Below are 24,264 nucleotides of genomic sequence, written 5' to 3' on the forward strand. Positions count from 1 at the left end.
AAGAAAGTAAAAACAATACATCACCATAACCTAGAATTCAATCGCACACTAACTCACGATCTATAATTGCCAAAAACCCATAATTCCAAATTCCACAATAGTAAGCAACAATGATACTCTCTCAGTCTCATAAAGTTAAGCCTTTATGAAATTACGTGTAATTTTTGAACTAAAAAATAAAGTATTTATCGAAATAAATTTTTGTGTAATATCAATTTTATTTGATAAATCTTAATGAGATCTCTTAAACAGTTTAAAAATTACACGTAATTTTGTAGTAAACCAACTTTATGGGACAGGGGGAATAGTATTTTTGTAGTGTGTCAACACTTGATGATAACTTAAGCAATCGTACTGGCCTCCTTTAGGCAATCTTTATAGGAGTCTTTTTGCTATGGTTTTATTGTTTTATTGTTTTCTTGTGGAGTACAGTAATTTTTGAAAAATTTGGATATAATATTTACATCACATCATTTATCTCGAAAAAAAGGATTCGAAAATATGAAATAAACTCATTGTCAAACTAGCTCCTATTGTGATGAGGCCCCGTTTCCACTAACAAAAACCACTAAAAACTTGACGCATTTTATCATCTCGTTTTTATTAAAAAAAAGAGTTTTAATATTTCACCATTTCGTTTCCGCTAAAAAAAAAAGTTGTCAACAAAAACTATTTTTGCTGCAGTAATTCTAATCACAAACCCATCAACAGCTATTCACTATCGGAAACAACTTGACATTTCTCAACAATTTATCTACTATCGAAAACACCTAACAATTTCTCAACTACAAATAAAAATCTACAATTTTTTCATTACCGAAATACCCTTGGATGTGGATAAGTATTGAGTCCAACTACTGGTACAGAAAAATTGGTACAAATTTTGTACATAATTTTTTGTGGGGCCCACTACGGGTCTCACACAAATGATCCAAGCCGATCATTAAATGTAAAATAGTTTTTCAAGGGCTCCAGCAAAAATTCAGCTCAATCCGCTACTTATAGGTGTTCAATCCAATCATCTAATTTTTCATTTAGATTTCAGGATATGAAAAAGTTAGATGATTAGATCGAATATATGTAAGTATCGGATTGAGCTGAATTTTTGCGAGGGCCCTTGAAAAAATATAAGTATCGGATTGAGCTGAATTTTTGCGAGGGCCCTTGAAAAAATATTTTACATTTAGTAAACGACTCGTATCATTTGTATGAGACCCGTAATGAGCCCCACAAAAAATCTATGTTCAAAATCTGTACCAATTTTTCTGTATCCATAGACTTTCTGATAAGTATTTGTGTGTGGATATTTAGGTCACATCGTTAGTCTCGAAAAACAGGATTCGATAAGATATGAAAACACAAACATTATCCGGTCGGATTGGGAAAAAACTTTCGCGGGTCCAACTGGATCTGATCATCTCACCTGCTGTACTGCTGTAGGCATTAAATTCGGCCACAACTGGCTCAACCAACTTGTTAATTGCCCGACCCATTATCTTCTTTCTTGTACTCCAACTACTTTAAAACAAAAATAAACAGAGTCAGGAGTAGCTTACACACATTTACGGCATTAATGGAAAGCTGTACGAACGGCTGACGAATGGTAGCTTCGTTTTTTCGAAAGCCAAGGGTGTCTGAGTAAACTTAATTGCTTCTTTCCGGTCCAATCAAATCAAATGCGAGTAATCCAGGCCGGAATTAATTCGGTAATTTAGGAGAAAAATAATTTTTGCGACCAAATCCCGAAAATCGAACCATAACCAATTATGCAAGGAGTAAGCCTACCAACAAACGAGACTAAAGCACCGTTTCAGAAACCTTCTTAAAAAATAAGCAGCTTATTTCACATTTTCAAACTCAAAAATAATATAAATGAAAAATAAATTTTTAATTTTTTTTGCATCATATAAAAGATCTCGATGAGATCTTTCAATAAATAATTTTTCGCGGCCTAATTCCGAAAATCGAACCATAACCAATTATGCAAGGAGTAAGCCTACCAACAAACGAGACTAACTTCACATGTAAATAAATACTAGAAGCTGTAAATGTCACTTTGACAACTGGATTAGTTGCCTACGAAGTTGTGTATTTGTACTATAAATTGCAATGAGTTGTGGGTTAACTTCTAAAATAGTATTCCTTTCGTCCCTTAATTCTCGCTTCTGGATTCCAACTTTTTGTTAGGACATAATTATTGTGTTGTTCAAATTTTAACTTTCCAAAACTACCCTTATCATATTCTTATTCGTTGGTCTTGAACCACGACCATGATAAAACAGATGGAACTCAGGCATAAACTATTACTCTCTCGGTTTCTATTTGAGGGTCCATCTTTTTTTTTTTTGGATGTTCCAAAATGAGTGTCCATTTCCAAAAATGAACACCAAAAAAGCTCAAATTTTTCCATTTTGCCCTTCCTTCTCCAAACTTAAATACTCATTAAATAATGATTTCAACAAATGAAATGACATCATACTCAGTTTTCCCTCCAATTGATTGCCACCCATTCTAGAAAAATAGACTCAGTCAAATTCAAATTCCTGAAGGGGCGCCGAAATTGTAGAGAAAAAGTACTGCTTCTTTGGCGCCAGAAATTGCAGGACTAATTTAATGCCATCATAAAATAATTGAAAACTATTTAATTAGGGGCAAAATTGGAAACTAAAAAATCTGACAATGCAATAATAAGCTTTTCTTAAATAGTTGGATAACCGAAAAGGGACTCACAAATTGGAACGGAGGAAGTATTTCGATATAACTTTCAATTTTTTTTTTGTAAACATATAATAAATGTACTTTTAATATTAATAAATTAATTATTTGTCACGTCAAAGGAACTAAAAGTAAATAAAAATTACGATCAAAAGAAAAAAAAATGTTCGATAACGAATAAAGTTTGAACCTCTAACTGACTCTAATTAATTTCAAGCAGATCTATAAAAAGTGATCTGGTTTTTCTTAACTTTTTTGTAGGGCTCCGATGAATCTAGTTCGCTTCCTCTGGTCCTTTGGTTAGGATGAGAGTGACCCCTAGCCTGCACAAGGAAGCGTGACTAAAAGACCACACCAGAGGAGTTTCGAAATAGCGCTCCGGCGTGAGGATGAGAAAGATGTAAAAGTAAGAAGGAAAGTGTTCGCAATTTTCTGTTGGTGGACTTATATAGATCATAAAATTAAACATTGTATGTGGTCAAATTAGCTTGAGTGATGTCAATATTACCCATTAAGTTGTGATCGTTTAATTAATGTGACCGGATAATGGACATGTCTCTATTAACACATATTTGGGTCATATTACGTGCACTAAGTGGTATGGACTTATTTTATATGTAAATAAAGGCCCAATATGATTTCATCTATTATAATGGGCTATGATAGAATTGGGGCTTATAAATATGTGATCAAGGTCCCCACTCCAAACCCTAGCATTTTTTCTCATATCATCCCATCGTGTGTGAGACTAAGGTCTAGATCAAGAGAATGGCTTTGGAAGCGGAAAACGAATGACCACACACTAAGGTTTTCATCCTCCATGCCAACAGGTATGCATCTGGTATCATTTTCTTCAATGGTTTGACATGAGTTCTTGGCTTTAGGGTTTCTTACAAAATTTTATAGAAAGTACTAGGGTTTGAGTGGGGGAGAAACATGTACCTCTCTAGGATTGTCATCAATGAGTATTTATAGAGTTCTCCTTGCTTGCTTTTCAAGTACGCATATGTGGCTTGCATGCGTCGGCTGACATCACTTAATATCACTGGTAGGCAGGATTGTAAACGAACCGAGCAGCTCACGAGTTTGGCTCGTCAAGGCTCGGCTCCTGAGCTCGAGTTTTGGCTCGTTTACTAAACGACCTAAGTGGAGCTCTGCTCGTTTGACAAAAGTTTGGCTCGTTAATAGAGACTTGACTCGATTAAAGAGGCTCATTTAGTAAATGACTAAGCTCGGCTTGTTAGGACTCAAACCGAGCTCGAACTCAAGTTTTTGGCTTGTTTCAGTTCGATTCGGCTCGTTTACACTCTTCCTGGTAGGGTTGGTAACCATTTTGATATGAGCTGACACTTCCATGTACGCTCATTATTATCTTTTGGCGTGATTGCTGAGGGTGATGTCATATACGTCACCGAGAGGTGAGTTAGTTTCCTGCACGGGGGAGGAATGTTCCACCGAGCATGGCCGAGCCTAATAGATCGGCACCAGCGAAGCGTCCTTGGAGGAAAGGTTGATACGAAGAAGACCCTCTGTCGGAGCTTTGGCCATGGCCGAACCTAAAAGTTCGGCTCCCAGTGGGGATTACAAGAGTCGGAGTGAATAACGTGAGAGGGTTCTTATGCAGACTTGGCTCTGGCTGAGCCTAAGAGCTTAGCCTTAAGCTGAGCACACTGACGGGCATAAGAAGGCATCCCTGTACGTTGGCATGAAGCACCCTGGCCTAGCCCCAGGCCGACTCAAGGAGGTGGGTCTGCGACCTAACATTTGAGCCGTATACTTCAGCCCTTTACATTTTTTTTTTCTTGATCTGTTTTTTTTTTTTTAAACTTTTAATGCCCGAAGTTTTTGAAACAGGAATAGTAGACAGTAGCTATTTCATTAATGGGGTGCAATCACGACAGTCACGAGCTAGGCGATGCTCCATACATATGGGGCTGGGATCCCACATGCGTTTGTTTGTGGGGAAAGTCTTCCACAAGTAACATGACATCTGGGGTGGCAGAAGTTAAAGAGCATTGGGTGTTCGGACAAATAAGTCAAAGTGACTTATTTTTTGTTCTTATTCAAATTTTTTTCATATCACTTAGCTTATTGGCATTTTTTGGGGGATTATTGCATCCTCACGACAAGAGGAATCTAAAAAGTAAAATTTTTTGACCGAAATCCATATTTTTTTGAATAAAGACGAAAGTAAATCAATAAGCCAATTTTTTCATCTTTATTAAAAAAAATTGGATTTTGGTCAAAAATTTTTACTTTTTAGATTCCTCTTGTCGTGAGGATGCAATAATTCCCAAAAAAATGACAATAGGCCAAGTGATATGAAAAATATTTGAATAAGGACAAAAAATAAGTCACTGTGGCTTATTTGTCCGAACGGACTTACGTTTCCAAAAATGACATTTTTTTTTTTGTACTTCTAATCATTGTAATTGTTTTTTCAAATAGAAATTTCTCCATCCGTTCCTCTCTCTCTATTTTTTTATCTTAAAGAAGATAAAGATAGGGATAATAATTTCGAGAAGAAAAAAAGAAAATGCCATAAAACAATTGTCTGTTAGTCTCTTTGGTAATTTCAACTTTTTAAGGAGACCAATGTGTGTCATTTCTGTTTATAAGTTCCTATATGCCATTTCTTCTATTGCTTATATTCTAACGTCCCAGTTGAAGTATAATCATAAATATTTCCTAAGATATTCTAACCCATTTGTTTTTTTTGGTCAAAATTCTAACCCATTTGTGGGTGTGGGGTCTAACTGGTTCGATCTCCCTCTTTTTTTTTCTTTTTTTTTCAGCAAAAGAAATTTTATTAATCTCCGCACTTAATTACATAGATTAAAAGGATAAAGGCAATTGAAAACTAAAATAACTTAACCCCAAGACTACCCGAGACCCAAGCGTCGGTCCTGTGACCAACAAAACCCAAACCAACAGCCCTGCACATGCCCCCTCTTTGGGAGATTAAGTTTGTTGATGTATTTGCTGCTGGTCATCAAACGGTTTCTTCTCGAGTGATGCTACTGATCGATGTCTTCATTAATTTGGAGTTGGTATGATGTTCTTTTGAGTGGTATGTGGCCCTATTTTGATTTGCTACTAGTCTTCTACTACTTGTCTACGATGCTTGGGCTCCGGATGTCGTTGGGTTTGCTGGTTTGACCTAATTGTGTGTTGATGATTAAAGTCTAATCTGAGGCTGGGTGTTATATATTCTTTGCATGGAAAGATTTGGGATGCTATAGGTTTTTTTTTTTGGTTGCTACTTACATGTTAGGGCGCGTCTTATCATTGCAAATTTTTTTTTGTTTTTTTTCCAAATAGATATCACTCCATAACTTCCTCTCTCTCTTTCATTTTTTTTGGGTTAAACGGAAAGCATAACTAAAAACGAGTCATGAAGACAAAGTACCATATTACAGACATACCTAAATGAGGAAAATATAAGAACCATAACTAAGTTCTAAGATGGCCAACCCCCATAGCATCAGCAAGAACGAATTCTCTGGCCGCAAACGGGACGTCTATGGTGATGATCAACTCCTCCTTTTGCTAAGGACCCAGATGAGCTAAGCAATCGGGAACTTGGTTTGCATGGCGAAAGATATGCGTAATGGTTGCATTTGTCCTGCCCGCAATCCTCTTGACGATCAAAGTGTCTTGTTCAGTTCCTTTTAAAAGCGATGTCAAGTCTTCTAATATTTTGAAGCACTCCATTTTAGAAAACTGATAAATTCATTTCCTTTGCAAAAAAAACCAAGTTTAATGTTAGTCTCTATTATTTAGTGCTTCTTACAATGACTCAATTTAAACTGTAATGAAGGCAAAATAATTGAAAAATGGATACATGATTTGATGTAACTGCATGTTTTCTTTTCTCGCCGATCAAAAAAAAAACTGTTTTCTTTTCTTGTTAGCATATGAAATCAAAATACATGGTTTGATGTATAAAGACAAACATATGTATAGAATTGTTTTTTGTTTGTTTGGAAACACGGGAAAAAAAAAAACCAAAAATAACAAATGTGTAGAATTGTTCCATTCACTGTTGTTCCAGTCATTGTAACAAAGTTTCACCTTCTTTGGATCCCATTTTTCGGCGACTTGTACTGGAAAATGTTTTCTGACAATCTGTTTGAAAAGGGCCCTAAACAAATTCACAACACAATGAAAGGAAGAAATGAGACATCGGGAAAATGTTGTTGGAGGCAATACAAGAATAATGGGTTTTATTTGTCCTATATTTTAAACACACACAACTACAGCAGCTCGGCCTATAAAAGGCCAACCAATCTTATATTTTAAACACACACGTAAATAATAAAGTGCTTTTGTGTTTGGACGTCTTTTGGGATTGGAAAGTCGGGGGGTGGGGGGGGGGAGGGAAATCTTCATGCATAATGTTAATATGTTTGCTAATGCTGAATGCTGAGAAAACTTAACTTTACAAACTTGAACTTTCCAAAAAGCCCTTTAATTACTGACGGGGTTTCATATATATCCATTAAGTCGCCAAAATACAATAAAAATGACCAAAAAGTGGTGCATGCATTGAATAGAAGCATTTGGAGTCTGTATTTTGGCTCTAATTCTAATTCTTGATAGTCACTTGTTTGTGAGTACTAAAATGCATTGAAACAATGCTGCTAGGGATGAGTTGTGAATCCAAAAAATTGAGCAAACAATGACTTCTATGCATTTTTTCAAGAGTAGTACACGAAATTTTCACTATGCATGACCACGAAACAGGTGATTCTCAGTGCCCATATAAATCTACTCGGTCTTTTAAAGGCCCTCAAATCCTATAGTTCAAGCATGCATACTTTTTTCTTTTTTCTTTTTTTTTTTTTTTGAGCCTAAAGGGGCAGGAAGTTCTAAAATCCAACACCAACTGAAGTTGCATAATTGTATTGTACGATTTTTTTTTTCTTGGCAAACGAAATTTTATTAATCTCGAAGGGGTACATCGAGGAAAAAACGAGAGATAAAAAGAACATCTCACTGAAAATAAAAGAGATGGAACATACAATAAAAGAAACGAAACTTCATCCAACAAAAAGTTGGATGAGGAACACCTCATAAGAGAACTACAATCTTAGCTTACGAATCCCATCAAGGTAGCCTTTAAAATCCTCTACCGTATATAGCTTGAGGTCGTACTTAGTCTTCATCCACATAGCCACCCTGCTTTTGATAAGATCCGCCACGTCCCAAACTTGCGTCGATGCGTTATTGAAGATGTAATCATTCCTCACAAGTCAAATCGACCATATAGTTGCAAAAAAACATGATTCCCATAGGTTTTTTTTCAAATTTCGAAGCCTGTTTACAAACCACCAACTAGCAAGAGCCTCCATTGATGAGGGGCAGACCCATTTAACATGCCACCACTCCATAATTAAAGACCACACAGCCTATGAAAATTGACAATGTAGAAACAAATGTTTAGGTGTTTCCAGATGGTGAGCACAAATGGGGCAGTCTAGCAAATGAGTTTTTGTGATGATGTTTCGGGAATGTAAGACAGACCTGGTTACTACTTTCTCCTGAATAGCAATCCATGCAAATATTTCCACCTTTGGAGGACTCAAGTTCTTTCACAAAGACCCCAGCACTGAGTTCTTTGGCTGAGAATGCAGCTCCGCTTGCCCATACGCTGATCTCACCATGAAACATCTATCCGCTGCCCATTTCCATTGTAACGAATCAGGTTTAGAAGGGTCTAAAGCCACATTTTGAAGCCTCAATATTAAGCTCTCTACTCGTTGATTTTCCAAATCACGCAGCCTTCGGCTAAATGTCAGATTCCACCTTCCGTTTTCCAGATTTTCCCCCACTGAACTTACTAACGCATCCTTTTGAGTAGACAGAGAGAACAGTCGAGGATAGTCATCTTTGAGAGCTATATTCCCCAGCCAAATATGATTCTAGAACAAGGTTTCATGACCCGAGTTGACCTGCACACCAAAACCCTCTTGAATAATACTTCCAACGCCTAATTCGAGGTTCCCAACATAGCATATGTCCTTCCAAAGGATGGAAGTTGAGGCTGGCCGATGAACATAGGGCAACCAACAACCCTGATCAAGGTTATATTTCCCTCTAATGACTTTTACCCAAAGCGAATCTTTATCATTGCTAAACCTTTACCACCATTTTGCAAGGAGTGCCAAGTTTTGTTGCATCAACTTTTTTACCCTTAAGCCCCCATCTTGTTTGCTTTTAGTAATCTGCTCCCATTTTACTAGGTACAACTTCTTCTTATCCACTTTATCTCCCCAAAAGAAACGTCTCTCCAACTTCTCAAGAGTTTTAGCTACCGCACCTGGCATTTTGAACAATGACATAAAGTACATGGGCAAACTACTCATATTGGAATTGATAAGGGTGAGGCGACCTCCGGTAGACATTGAGCTACCACCCCCACACATTAAGCCTCTTTTGGGTTCGATCAATGACAGGCTGCCACTTTTTTATCCTCCTTGGATTAGTACCCAAAGGAAGGCCCATATATTTAATAGGTAAGGATTCCACTCTGCACCCCATAATCTGAGCAAGATTGAACACATCTTGTTGCTGAACTTTAACACCACAAAGAGAGCTTTTAGAGAAATTTATCTTTAGTCCTGACATTAGCTGGAAGCACCGTAAAATCCTTTTGATATTGCTAATTTCCTCCATATCATTGTTACAAAAAATTATTGTATCATCCGCAAACTGTAGGTGAGAGATAATTACCCCATTCCTCCCAAGCTTTACTCCTTTGATGATGTCTCCCCCTAGCTCTTTCTAGCAAAATGTTCAGAGCCTCAGCCACTATGTTGAAGAGAAAAGGGGAAAGGGGGTCTCCTTGTCTAATTCCCTTCTGAGTTTGGAATTTTTTTAACGCAGAGCCATTAATCAAGACAGACATAGAAACTGGGGAGCAACATTCTCTAATCCAGTCACACCATTTCCCACCACAGTCCACCTTCACCAACAAGTCAAATAGAAAGCCCCAATTGACACAGTCGTAAGCCCTTTCAAAGTCTAGTTTGAGGATGAGACCTCCTCGAGCACTTTGTTTCGAACTATGAATGACCTCGTTGGCAATAAGGACACCATCCAAAATCTGTTTTCCTCCAACAAAAGTAGCCTGAGTCTCACCAATGACATTTGGGAGGAGTAATTTAAACCTATTGGCCAACACTTTAGACAACATTTTATAAATGCAACCCACCATGCTAATGGGTCTGAAATCTTTAAAAGATGTAAGACAGTCCACCTTAGGAATCAAGGCAATGAAAGTTGAGTTTATACCTTTGGTGAACTTTCCGTTCTCATGGAATTCAGCAAAAAATTGTAGTACCAGATCCTTCATGAAATCCCAGCCTTTCTTAACAAAAGAAAAGTTGAAACCGTCAAGGCTTGGAGCTTTGAGACTATTGCAATCCTTCAGTGCAACCCCAATCTTCCCCCTCCTCAAACTGTTTTTCAAGTTGACAAGCAGCATTCGCACTCAAGCGTGTAAGGAAAGTTCCGCCCAAAACTGATCGATTTTGTCTTTCCTCTGTGAAGTTATTCATGAAGTACTCCACTACAGCTTCTTTAATCTCTTCAGGTTCCTCTATTACTCTTCCATTCACCTTGATAGATCCCACCATGTTCTTTTTGAATCTATAGTTAGCTATTCCTTGAAAGAATCTGGTATTTCTGTGTCCCAATTTCAACCAGTTCACCCTAGATTTTTGCCTCCAGAATGATTCAGACAATCTTGTCAATCTCCAGAATTCAGATTTTGTCTTGCATCTCGTGGCTTTCTCCTCTGTAGTAAGTTGACTCTCCTCCGCTAAGACATCCAGTTGGTGGAGTTCAGCCTCTGTATGTTGGAGTGCACAATTTATATCTCCAAAATCCTCCTTATTCCACACCTTCAACTTGTCTTTAATGGCCCTAAGTTTCTGCACAAAAATGAAACCAGCCCAACCGGTCACGTGAACGTCATCCCACGTTTCTCTAGCGATCCTCCTACAATTGGGATTGGAAAGCCAGATATCCAGAAACCGGAAAGGCCTAGGCCCCCAATCCCTACTATCATCCTGAATTACGATTGGGCAATGATCAGATAATGGTCTCGGCAAACCCCACGGCAGAATTTTGAACCTCTCCAACCATTGTTGGGATACCAGAAATCTATCCAAGCGACTATGAAAGGCATGATTTTGATAGTTGGTCCAAGTAAATTTCCTACCTATCATAGGTAAATCCATTAGTTCCATGTTGAAACAGAACTCTGAGAAATCCCTAATACCCCTCTCCATTCTATTGCACCTGACCCTTTCACTTACCTCTTTGATTTCATTAAAATCCCCCCCTATACACCACGGGACTTGAAGATTAACCTTAAACCCCAGGAGCACCTCCCACAACTCCCTTCTATTAGCCACTTCATTAGGGGCATAAACATTTACCAAGACACACGGAAATGAATTATAAAGCACACCCTGTAAAAGAACAAAAAAAACGCTGGACAATAACATTAGAAGGTTTAAAAAAACAAAAATGATACAGGTACAGAAAATTGGGGACCGAATCCGGACCGACGGCCGCCGGCGAGCCATCTCCGGCCACCGGACGGCCGATCCGAGCCGTCCAAAAATTCTAAAAAAAAAAACCGAGGGGCCCTTCGCGGGAATCAACGTCATCCGAGGTGTGTAGGGTGCTTGATCGGAGCACCCCTTTTCGTGTGTATATGTATAATAATACATATACACACGAAAAGGGGTGCTCCGATCAAGCACCCTACACACCTCGGATGACGTTGATTCCCGCGAAGGGCCCCTCGGTTTTTTTTTTTAGAATTTTTGGACGGCTCGGATCGGCCGTCCGGTGGCCGGAGATGGCTCGCCGGCGGCCGTCGGTCCGGATTCGGTCCCCAATTTTCTGTACCTGTAGCAGCACTCTTAAAAAAATCATTGTTCCAAATGATAAGCGATCCCCCTGAGGCTCCAACAGAATTCGAGCATACAAAGTCCATATTAGAGCAGCCCCACATTCTTTGGACGGCTATCCTCTCCATCGATTCTAGCTTCGTTTCTTGCACAAATATCATATCCGGTTTTCTTTTCTTAATAAGTTTAGATAAAAATCTCTTTTTTACAACACTCCCCAAGCCTCTAACATTCCATGAAATTATCTGCATAAAAACCCAGGTGCCCTTTTGAAAACTCCACTAAATCAGTCCCAGAGACTAATTCTGACCTTCTCTCGCTCGGAGGCAAGCGTATTCCTCAATTTCCAGCTCAATCATCTTCTTCAAAACAACATCATTAGGTAAAAATTGAATGTCTAACTCACCTCTGACTGCCATGGATGCTGTGACCTCCATAGCGATGCTTGGATTGCTTTCAATTTCCCCCGATGTAGATGAAGGAACCTCCACTATGCTGGGCTCCCTTGATAATTCCTCACGAATTTGGATGAGGTTTGCGAGTTGTCTTCGCCTCCTTTTCCGGCAATCCGCGTCATTCAGATCCACCAGGAGATTGATACTGAGTCGCTGAGACAGATTAGTTGTGCTCTGGTTTGGATCCCCGAGTTGGGGAAAAAGCTCCAAGTGATCAGTATGTAACCCCCTATTTGGATCAGCCGACAAAACCCCATTCAATTTCGGGCTGAAAATTCACTAGGCCCAAGCCCAGCTCCCTCACCTCGCAATTTGGAGAACACGGCCCATCTTGGGCTAAAAGGCCCACTGTATTTTGTACAAAGCCCAAGTTGGCATCATGGGCCAAATGGTCCGAACCACTGCCTACACCTTCAACCGGGCTCACTGAGTCCCCCACGACGGATTCAAAATCATCTGAACAATCCTGAGCAATGTCCCTGTCAAGCATTAAATATTCATAAATTTTAAAATAATATTTTACAGGACACTATAAAAAATCAGCTCCAACGAATACAAGTAGATATGTTTTTTCGAAATTCGTAGGAACGAAACTGTTTAGTTTTGCAGTTTCGTCCTACAAATTCAAAAAACATATCTACCGATATCCGTTAGAACTGATTTTTTACAGGGTCCCATAAAATACTATTTTAAAATTTATGAATATTTTTTTGTATTTTTTTGAGACCCGGAATGAGTCCCAAAAGACGTGCGGTGGACGGTCACCGCGAATTGCATGCGGTGACCGTAGTCCGGCTGTTCTTCCTCATCCAAGTTCTCCCCCTCGCCGTCTCTCCTTTGCACTGACTTCACCTCATCCAAACTCTGCACCATATTTATCTCGCCAGGATTAATAATGGACGATTCCTCCATCACTTTAACATCATACACCACCCGTTGCACCTCTAGTTTAATCCATCTATCAATTTTTGAAGCATGTTCCGTTGCTATTAGGATTCTACCTTTAGCAAAAAAACGATCCTTCATAGTTTCATCATCCAACATAATAAAATGACCCCATAGTTCTCCAATCCGTTTGAATGTTTTTGCCGACCACGCATTGAGTGGCATACCCTGACAACTTATCCTTGTTTCTCACCCCAGCCCCTGAATGTAGACTGGGGCTTACCCCTTTGCTGGTCATAACCTTGTTCTTGTGGAATCTGGGTACCGTCTGATTCTTTTGCTCTGCATTGTGGCCAAAGCAAGCCTCCTTAACAAACAACCTTTTATTGTCCACCCAAACCCGGTTGGTAGTCTGATCCGCTTGAGGTCTTCCGTGTGCGCGCAAGTCCAATCCGTTGGGGAGTATCCATAAAGTCCACACCACATCGCTTGAACCCAATATACATTGAATGACCCATATCTACTTAAAAGGCTAAGCCTTGTAAGTGGTGAGCCATCCAATTGTATATTAAGGTCCAACTCTTTTTCTATTTATCCGATGTGGGACTTAATCTTTCACACATGTTCCCAACAATCTCCCCCTCATGTGTGAACCATCCATTGGGCCTAGCTCCCCCTCGATTTGATCCTCTTGACTCCCCTTTGATCCATGATCTTTATTCTCCAACACCGATTTAACCCCGGACTTCACCGCACCTACTCCATCGATCGAGAGCCAACCCCTTAACTCCATCGAGAGCCTCCATGCAGCGCTCCGCCTGCATCCTTGCTCCAAGGAGAGCCACCTTGGATTTTTCTCGCTCCACCAAGAGTCCCCGTGCAAGTCCACCAAATCGATTTGAGTCTGCCCAAAGATCGTCAACCATCGGCTCTAATAACATTGTTGGGAGTCTGATCCACTTGAGGTCTTCCGTGTGCGCGCAGGCCCAATCCGTTGGGGAGTATCCACAAAGTCCACACCACATCGCCTGAACCCAATATACATTGAATGACCCATATCCACTTAAAAGGCTAAGCCTTGTAAGTGGCGAACCATCCAATTGTATATTTAGGTCCAACTCTTTTTTTATTTATCCGATGTGAGACTTAATCTTTCACACATGTTTCCAACAAACCCCATTCATTCGAGACACTGCCATGCCAACAGACACATGGCAGTCATACCTAACAAAACCAAATTTGTTTCCTGTTCGTTTGCTTCTCTTCCATGGAATAAAATCATCTTTAACCACCCCGAACTTATTTAACGTGCTCTGCAGCCACTGTTGGTCCTTTACCTCAGGAATATTGTCCACGAAAAGGGTAAATGTTTCCTCGGACCTTCTCCTTTTCTCTGCCGAGACCCTATGATTCTTTATCACAGGGATCCAACCACCATTGTCCCTTCCACTATCCATGCCGCCGTGACCTTTCCTTTTCGCTCTGTCTCTCACCCTCTCTCTCTCCATTTTTTGCCACTTTTCCATATGTATTTTCCAAATATTGCGACTATTACAATAACAAAACACATTGTATTGTACGATTGTTGTGCATCATGCTGTCGTGCATTAGGAAGCAGGGGAGTACAATAATAATAAACCCTTTAATTGTCCTAACCTAACATATCAAAGGACCGTTCAAAACATAATTAAACACAAATCTGAGTGTAGAGTAAATTCTTCAGAGTTCAGAAGATTTAATTCACATGGGTATAAAACCCCAAACCATTCGCACGGCCATAGTCATAACAGGAAAAGATGCAACCACTTGTGACCATATAGACATACCAAAGACGGAATCACTCCGGAAGAAAATAGGAGAATGGTCTCAGTTCCCATAAAAACCAACTTGGGTACTTATCAAGAAAAAAAAAAAAAAACACTTGGGCGCACGACTGGGTTTCATACCTAGAACTGATCTCACACACGTAAATACAACCACTCCCCTTTTTTGGTACTAAGTAGGGCAGGAAATCCTTTAATCTAACACCAATTAAAGTTGTGTAATTCTATCGAATAGTTGGTGTGTGTTATGCTATGATTAATTAGGAAGCACAGTTAAATGCAGATATGTATATGTATGAAGATAGAGATGTGGGTCGGACAATTATTTAAGTTGCACTTACTGGTTAATTCTTTCCGGCGTCCGAATCTCAGGCGGTATGGAGGTATAGTGGGGGTTTGAATTGCCGAAAACTTTAGCGGGTTAATGGTTTCCAGTGGCTGTCCGGTGGCCGAAACTCTTGTGGTCTAGGGAAGTACGGTGAAATCCCTCCAACTTGATGTACTCTTTGTCAAGTTTTCTTAATAAAATTTTTGCCTATCAAAAAAAAAAAAGAACGGTGGAATTTTGGTGGTTAGAGATGGAGGTGGGACGAAATGGGGTCGGGTGGGTTTTCATTTGAAGCGGTGGGGAGATGTGAAGGTATAGCTGGGGGAACCGTTTGGAATTGGGGTGCGTTGTTTGGGAGTCTGGAGAGGGAAGAGTTGTGACTGTTTTGGGAGGAAAGTTAGGGAGTGCAATTTTGTTCATCCTCCTTTTAAGGAGGTGAACATTACCCTCCTTTTTATTGGTTGAAATGGTGTGGGTTCCACCCGTGCAATACACTTTTTGGTAAGCATGACATCACTTTGTGGTGGGATCCACACCATTTCAACCAATAGGAAAGAAGGTAATGTTCACCCTCTTTAAGTGAAGGGTGAACAAAACTCAACTCAAAGTTAGGAGGGGTAGATTGGGAATGTAAAAAAGTCGACAAACAGTTTATAGAAGAGTATAGATAGATAGATTATATAAAGATATGGATAATAATTTCGAGGAGAAACGGAGAAAATTCCATAAATACAATTGAAACGTTAATGTCTCTCGTCTGTTAGTCTTTTTCGGTGATTTCAACTTTTTAAGGAAACCTACTCGACGTTTCTGTTAAGTTCCTATATGCCATTTCTTTTCTATTGCACACCTCTTATTCTAACCCAGTTGAAGTATGATCGTAAACATTTCCTAGCTAAGATATTCTAACCCATTTGTGAGTGTGAGCCTGTGAGGTCTAATTGGTTCCATATATCCCTCTTTGGGAGATTAAGTTTTGGTGATGTGTTGCTGCTGATTATCTAAAGGTTTCTTCTCGAGTGATGCTACTGCTTATGTGTTGATGATTAAAGTCTAATCTGAGGCCCGGTATTATTCTTCGGATGGAATTAAAGATATGGGATGCTACAGGTTTTTTTTTTTGGGTTGCTACTTAATTACAGGTCAAGGCGCGTGTTGTCGTGCTGGCCGGTTTTTTATGATCGCTATGTATTCTTTTTGCATCTTTTCAAGCTTTGTGTTTGGATTGACTCCTTGCCATCCCTCTTTTTTTTTGCAGTTTTGGGTCGTCATATAGCTGCCAACCTAGTTTTATACTCATGGGATTGTAATGCCCTTTTTCCCAATATCCATTTTAATAAGTGTTTGTACTTCGCCTTCACTAATTAACAAAATCTTTCTTTGCTTAGCACAAGAACAAAAACAAAAACAAAAACCGGAGGAGTTCTGTCATTCTGTGTCTTTGATCTGGACAAAACTACGAAAACTACTCTGTATATATAACAAAGTGCAAAGTTTTAGTAGCATATTAATCAAAACAATGACGAATTTACTATAATAACGAAAACAACTCAGTATATAACAAAGTGCAAACTTTTACCAGTCCTGCCGAGCAAAAAAAAAACTTTTAGCAGTCCATCTCTTATTTACTACTCCCTCCGTTTCATATTGAGAGTTTACTGCGAAAAGTCATGTTATTTTTTAAATCAAAAAATCTACTCCTTCCGGGTATAATTTTTTGAATTTTTTCGCACCAAATTAAAGTACTAATCGAGATCTTTAATAAGGTGCGAAAAAATTCGAAAAATTATACATGGAAGTAGTTGATTTTTTGATTTGAAAAATGGCAAGAGAGAGAAAGTATGAAACTCTCAATATGGAACGGAGAAAGTATAATTACAAATGTAGGAAAGGATGGAACTATACAATCTCTAAACGCGGCCGTGGCCTTGGTCTAAACGATCTCATTATTTTCATTCATGTCTGCCACTGGCTTAGGACTGCGGTATATATAGTCCTTTAGTAGGTGCCCCAGGAATAGAAGAAAACAGACAGAGGAAGTGGCGAGTGAGAAGAAGAATAGGCCCCGAAAGCTTAGGAGGTCCAGGCTATCAACGTCGTCCATCCAAGTTTCAGAGTATTCTAGGCTATCAACATCCTCCGTCGTAGTTTGAGATTGTGAACACTTTTTGGGGGTTAACCACTTCTTTTCCAGCCTTTTCAGTTCCCCTAGCTGTGAGAGTTGGAGAATGGCTTTTGAGACATCAGCGGCTAATGGAGAATATTTTTTTTGAAATATCTGCAAAAAAACATGAATGAAGATAATTCTATTGTAAAAGCGTGCTGCATAAACTTAGGAATTTAAGCATGTACAATTAAGAAGTGACACATCACCCTTGATTGAAAAAATTGAGGACATCTATTTCAACTACTTGTTTTTTTTTTGAATAGCGAATTATTTTTATTAATCTTCGAAGAAAATACAAAGATTAACAGAAGCAAGGAGAGAGCAACAAATGCCCAATTTCATATCCAATCCCTAAATTGACAAGATGCCAACCAAGGAGACACCCGAAGGGACAAGCCCAAAACCTAATAGGCCTACTTGTTGTTTTTGCCAGCAGTGAAAAGAAGTTTCTCGACGGTAAAATTGCTCTTGATTTTCTTTTTAAACTTTCCTTTTCTGGTAATCCTAACAATAATAAATATTTTAATGAAAAATTAACAAAGCTAACCAAGGTTAAGTAACATTACGTTTTTGAAACCTAGATATATATAGTTAAAGATAATGCCGTATTACTATTTAAGAAAGGAAAGGGTAGGGGACTCTTTCTATAACTAGAATAGCGAGATAGGTGATCACATCTGTCCGTTTTATAGTATTATGATATGAAATGGATTTGCAAGAGGATTTGTTGCATTAATATGTGCTAGGGTTTGGGGTGTTTTTCTTTCGGTGCTTTTGGGTTTTTTTCTTTCGGCTGATTGTTTTGGGCTGTTTTGGTTTATGTGAGTTTTTTCTTTCAGCTGGCTTCTTGCCTTCCCTTAGGTCTCGAGAGGCTTCTTGTTGGTGTGTCATTGATCTTTTTAATTTTTGTAATCCTTTATAAAGATAAATAAATTCTTTTTGCCTAGTAAAAAAAATAATGATGATGGTTCAACCATCCAAGAGTACTCAAACTCAATTCTGGTTACTTTGTTGTGTGTGTTATTAGAGCTTGCATGAGCCTCCTAAGACCGCCACTATATGCTTTATTGTCATCAAGTTCTTTGGAATAAAACAAGTGCAAAAATAAATAAATAAAAATAAACTAGTGTTCAATACTCACAAAGCCAAATCCTCCAAAGCTATATTTGGTTGGAATGAGGGTAAAATTCCTGCAATATGTGTTCACGAAAGCTTTGGCATAAGGGTTCTCGAGAAATGCTGCCGATATATTGCCATTTTTGAAGCGCGCTTGATACTCGTCTTCATCCTTGATAGTTATAATATTCGTGAAGTTAAGCTCGTCTCGAATGTATTTCGGCATGAATGCATTTTCATCACAACCGACTGTTTTTGGGGACCATTGTTTCGGTTGGAGTCGTGACACTGTGAGCATTGATGTAAGGTTAGCGGTGTAGCTACTCGTTAAGACCAATGCCAAGAAAAGCCACACCACAACCACAATCCGAGCGTAGTTGCTTTGAATCCTCTCCCCTGCACAATTCAAATATTGAACGATTGGTAAAAAATAAAGGAAAACGGTAATTGACCAGAAAATTCACATCATCATTAGAAAGAAAAATGGTTGTTTGATTCAAGATCATAGAATCAAAGTCGATTACTCTTTTTTTATCCGGTTTTAAATTATTTTTTGATCGGCAAAATTGAGTACTTTTAGATCGTGTTTCATGACAGCAAGGAAAAAAGGTACATATATAAATTATATGTTTGATGGCTAAGGTGCTCCTTCTCGATGTATCCTTTTGAGCTATAATAATATTTCTTTTGCCGAGCAAAAAAAAAAAAAGAATTTTCAAGAATACGCTGTAACTTTTTTTTTCTTGAAGATGCGTTTTTTTTTTCTGGTGATCCGATTAGTTGCCTTATTTAACTTATTCACTACCAGAAAAACCCATAGTCGAAAATGGTATCCATTTTGTTAGTGTTTTCAATGAATTTAGGGCGTGTCATCTTTGATTGGATATGCAAAACCCCTATGTTCATGTTACACGCGTATAGAATTTAATCAATCTCGTTATACTTACTGTGAGCGAGGAACAGTGAAGAAAAGGTGAACCAGAGCGCATTTCCAAGTTGATTGCTCAACGGGCCACAGAATTCTTCGTTCTTGGACTGACGTTCGACGAACCAGACTATGAACATTGTATAGACCAAAACAGCCGCTGTAGCCAACCACATCCCCGTAGTGAAAGGCTTGAGAAATATCCCCGCCTTTGGACCGGGCCTCACTGGAACCACCAACGTTAGGCCCGATTCCGTGAATGGTGCGGTGAATGACACGTCCGGCTTCCAACGTTCGGCTAGTATTGTTATATCACCTACGGCGGCGCTATAATTCTTCCATTTCGTAATTATAATCCACACATGTTGTAAAGGATATATGTTAAAACATTGAAAAATATGGAAACAATAACATATACTGAAGAATTTAATTGTCACTACGTACCCTTTTTTTTAAGGCACACAGAAGTATCTCCAAGCCCCTTGGATTCTTCCGTCCAGATTTGGACCTCAAAACCCAATATGACATGCATATAAGTGTAATTCTGTAAGGTCTATATTTTTGGCAAATTCCATGACTAAATCATATTTTAATTTGTATCCTTTATTATTGAATTGTAACTTATTGATTTTTCTTTTTTAGAGCATCTGTTTTAGGAAGTATATAGAAATTTCGTCGCCAATTGGTTTTTTGTCGCCAATAGGTAACAATGGCAATTTGTTGCTAATTTCGTTTTCATATGGGAAAAAACAAAATTTCTGGCGCCTCCTGTGTTTCGAAACTGGGCCTTTCAACCAACCATATCCATGGGCGCGCGTATTTGACCAATTGCACTAGACATATTTTTCAAAATATATTGGGAATATCTAATATATAACATATATGTCAATATTTATTTTTAGTATTTTTTGATTTCATTACTATCAAATGTGATAACTAAGAGGAGATCTATTATTCTTTTATTTGTTATGTTTTTAATTAACTTTAAAACATAAAATTTATTTATTAAACCTCATTATCTTGCTGGTACAAAATTAGTATTGTTGCAAATACACATTAGGAAAAAAATACAAATATTAAACAAAAAAAAATTAACTTACAATAAATTGTTTTTGAATAAATAATAAAAATTCCATCTATATTCGGACTTGGGTTTGGAAAAATGAGAAGAAATTGACCCGTTAAAAATTGAGTACTATGTTTCTTTTGTTCTTTTCTATTCATTTCATTTGGTATAGATCTATGGGGATCACTGTGTCTCTTAACTTGTATTAATCTTTTATATGCAACCTTTCGATAAATTTTGCGGTCATAAATTATATGTATTCATGAATTACAGGGTAAGTTAATTGTGTCCCGAATAGTACACATTGGCAAAAAAAGGTAAATGGCCAACGTAGTCATGAAACCAATGCAAAGGAAAAGAGGTCGAAGAGAGATTGATTACCTTGTCGCTGACATTTTGAACTAATTGATCATACGTCCCATTGAACTCCACATATGTGAAAGGCAGATCACAACCCAATCGCTCCAGAGCCGCTTGAAAAACATCAATGCAAAAACCGGAGTAATTCTTCTTCTGGTCTGGATTCTCAAGATGTGGCGTTTTGTGCACAAAGGTTTTAAAAGAGGCCTTGCCTGGAACTGCTATTGTAAATGTGTCATTCTCATTATATCCTTCACAATAAACAGCTTCAGCAACAGAGACGTGAGAGACAACAAGAAGGAATGATGTCAACAGTATCGGCATGGGCAACTGGATTGGTTTAATTGTGCTAGAGTGGAGGAAAGGCATTTTTTTGGGATTTAAAATGATGGCAAGAGTCGTACTTTATGAGTTAGTTATTGAACTAATGGTTCATCATTTATATAGAGTTTTATAGATGTGAGAGAGAGAGAGAGAGAGAGAGAGAGAGAGAGAGAGAGAGAGAGAATAATTCTTGGGACGTAAGAATTTGAAACTCTGCGCGTGGGGAAAGTTCAAATATATTGAATAGTAATGCTCAAGAACCAAGTCCATGCCTTAGAGTCGACAAGACTTGGCAAAGCCCCTTGCATTGTCACATTTTCCACTTTACCCCCTACATCAAAAAAATCCTGCACCTTGACCTTGCCCTCTTTGATCTATCATTTCGTATCCTTTTAGCCCCTCCGGTTACTCTTCCGTCCAGATTTGGACTTCGAAACCCAATCAAAATTAATTGAAATGCTCCATTCGTAGAGATATATAGTATTATAATCATTTTTATGGCTTATGTTTAATATATGTTTAGAAGGGGGCTGATATATGTTAAACCCCTTAGTAAATGCCTTTTTAACTCTTCTTCTTAAGATACACCATTTAATTCAAAGAACATGTATGCCTCTCTCTTTAAATCTTTGTCACTTGAGGCCTATGATCGATCCAACTCCTTCATTTGGATCTTATGTCGTCGTACATTCATCTTGAAAAGTGAAGAGTCACAATGTATGTCTTCTATTTTTTCAAGACCAATATTTTTTTTGAAAGACGAAAAAGAAATATTATATTAATAAAGAAATCCTACATCACGTCAATCAAAAGCTATTCAAGCTCCAAGGATTGACAAGAAATCAATCCAAACAACGCCCAACAGAGCCACCCCAGCTTTAAAACCACAAGAAGACACCCCCGCACACCCACAAACAAAGACACCCCCAACCCCATTCAAGACAAGACACCCCCCACCCAAAAACGAAAACACACCCCACCAAGGCCCCAACCCAAGAAGCAAAGAATAAGAAAACTAGGTCTGCCCTGCCACTTTGTCAGCTCTGTCCAATATAAGTCATGCTAGCATTAATAGATTTCTATATCGTTCATGGACGATCAATGTTAGGATCATCAGAATTGGATCTATGGTGGGCCCTCAAAACAAATGGTTCACAGAGATAATTAAGCATGTTCTTTGAATTAAACTATGTATACGCCCTTAATTTGGCCAGAACGTAATCTTTGCATCTTTCAAGGGAAAGCTATTGATGCAGTTCAACTGTATACCAGAATTGTTAATGACATAAGGCGATTCTTGAGCTATAAGATAATGGTGAAGCCTTCTCAGAACAGTTATGCAATCAATTCAAGTTGGGGCCTTTCCTGCCAAGATCTAGATCTAGCGGTATATATACGTAGTTGTTTTTGAATATATAGTTTCATCTTGTATATATAGTCAGTAGTTTTATGATGTTTTGGTTTGGGATTTCTTCCTTAACTATGTATTCGTTTTGGTTTGTGCTTAATAAAAGTCTCGCACCTTATCAAAAAAATTTATATATATTAAGTATGAATCAATGAAATGATTATGTTGCAATGTCCAAGGGAAAATGGGTGTTGTTTTGTCATAAATTATTCCCAAAGGCATGCCTCATTAGAGCTTAATTTAACACCTGAATTCGGACGGAAGAGCAACTGACTGGAGTACTGATACCAAAAGATAGATTGATGGGTCAAGGTATAATTTTTTTGATTAAGGATAATTTTTTTATTGTTTAATAGCAGTATTAGTGTAGATATGAGTCGTTTATTCCACCACCAAAAAAACAAAATTACTGAGAAAATTTGAAAATGATATAATCCAAAAATTTTGCTCATGTTTCAATCTTTGAAATCATATGAAATGATCCTATTGACATAATATTTAGCATGACTGATGATCTGGACCAGATTTATATAGTGATAAATGATCTCGATCATCAAAATAGAACTCAAAAAGTTATCACATGTACAACTCGGTGAACAAGACTACTATTTAATTAAGAACTAGAAAGGATCCACTTCCCTTATTAAACGGTATCTATAAGGAGAATTTTAACATTTTATATCAATAATTACTTGCATACCAACCAAAGTACGTAGTTTGATCGATGTAGGCAATACCCGACCATACGGTATTTTGTCTGCATACATATCACCAATAGTTCAAACCATGATTCTATGTAAAATTTAAGAGTAGACAAAGAATCCCAACGGCTTTCATACGAACCACTAGTTAATTGTGGAGAACAAGTCAATCCCTACAAAATTAAGGTCAAGCTAGTCTGGGTAGTCAATCAGTCAAGATTGTCATATATGGAGTCTGGGCATGGAAGAATGAGGCTATTTTACAAGTATCTCCTTCATCCATCTACAATGGGTTACAAATACAATGGGTCACAAGTAGTTGTTAAGTACGTATGTAGGCATGTAAAATTTTCAGCCAATCAGACGTTGTCACGTACGTGTTGAGGGACCTGAAACGACGTCATTTTGACTTAAAAAAAATTATTTTACTTCTTATAAGCGCGGCAAAATGAATTGGAGCCCGGGTGGGCGAAAATTCAGAACTTTCGGTGACAACTTTATATTTGTCATCGAAATTTGTCTTCGGTGACAAATTTTTTGTCACCAAATCTTCTCATTATTTAGCCTGGTTACTCAAAGGTTTTTGGTGACAAACAGTAAAATTGCTTGTCACCGTTGAGTATATTCTGTGTCAACACCAATTTTTTGTCACCAAAAAGCACCAAATGGTGTCACCATTGGTGTTTTTTGTTGTAGTGCGTGTTGAGGGACCTGGAAAATAGGGCACCATAAATGACCAATCAAATGTTGCCATGTGTCTTGAGGTCAAAGGTCAAAGTGATTCAAATGAGCCAATCAAATGGTGTCACGTGTCTAAGTAACGTAGTTATTATTTTTATTAAGCTCGGCCAATCAAGTTAAGCCACCTGGTAAAGTAATACTTTTGTTTCTCTTCACAAATAATTCTCTTTCTTAAAATAAAGGAAATAAGGATAATTATTGAATCTAAATTAAATAAAGAAATAATTAAAGGGAGATAAATATTATGAAGGAGTAGAGATTGGTCATGACTCTCCATCCTACATCTCTATAAATAGAAGCGCTCTCCTCTCATATTTTCCCAT

The 24,264-nt window shown here is 38.1% G+C and overlaps 2 protein-coding genes across 2 annotated transcripts; both read right to left on the reverse strand.

Moving 5' to 3' along the window:
- Positions 1-10,133: 10,133 nt before the first annotated feature.
- On the reverse strand, positions 10,134-11,803 carry LOC131314067 (uncharacterized). Its single transcript, XM_058342561.1, has 2 exons — positions 11,720-11,803; positions 10,134-11,195 (listed from the first exon to the last, which is right to left on the reverse strand). Exons 1-2 carry the CDS (start codon positions 11,801-11,803, stop codon positions 10,134-10,136), a joined length of 1,146 nt encoding a protein of 381 aa, XP_058198544.1.
- Positions 11,804-17,023: 5,220 nt separating this feature from the next.
- Positions 17,024-21,199, reverse strand: LOC131313293 (glutamate receptor 3.5-like). Its single transcript, XM_058341529.1, has 4 exons — positions 20,789-21,199; positions 19,364-19,676; positions 18,442-18,812; positions 17,024-17,411 (listed from the first exon to the last, which is right to left on the reverse strand). The coding sequence occupies exons 1-4, from the start codon at positions 21,134-21,136 to the stop codon at positions 17,067-17,069; spliced, it is 1,377 nt and encodes a 458-aa protein (XP_058197512.1). The 5' UTR covers positions 21,137-21,199; the 3' UTR covers positions 17,024-17,066.
- Between the last annotated feature and the right edge of the window lie 3,065 nt (positions 21,200-24,264).

This window comes from Rhododendron vialii, chromosome 13a, assembly GCF_030253575.1.
Source record: "Rhododendron vialii isolate Sample 1 chromosome 13a, ASM3025357v1".
NCBI classification, from domain to species: domain Eukaryota; kingdom Viridiplantae; phylum Streptophyta; class Magnoliopsida; order Ericales; family Ericaceae; genus Rhododendron; species Rhododendron vialii.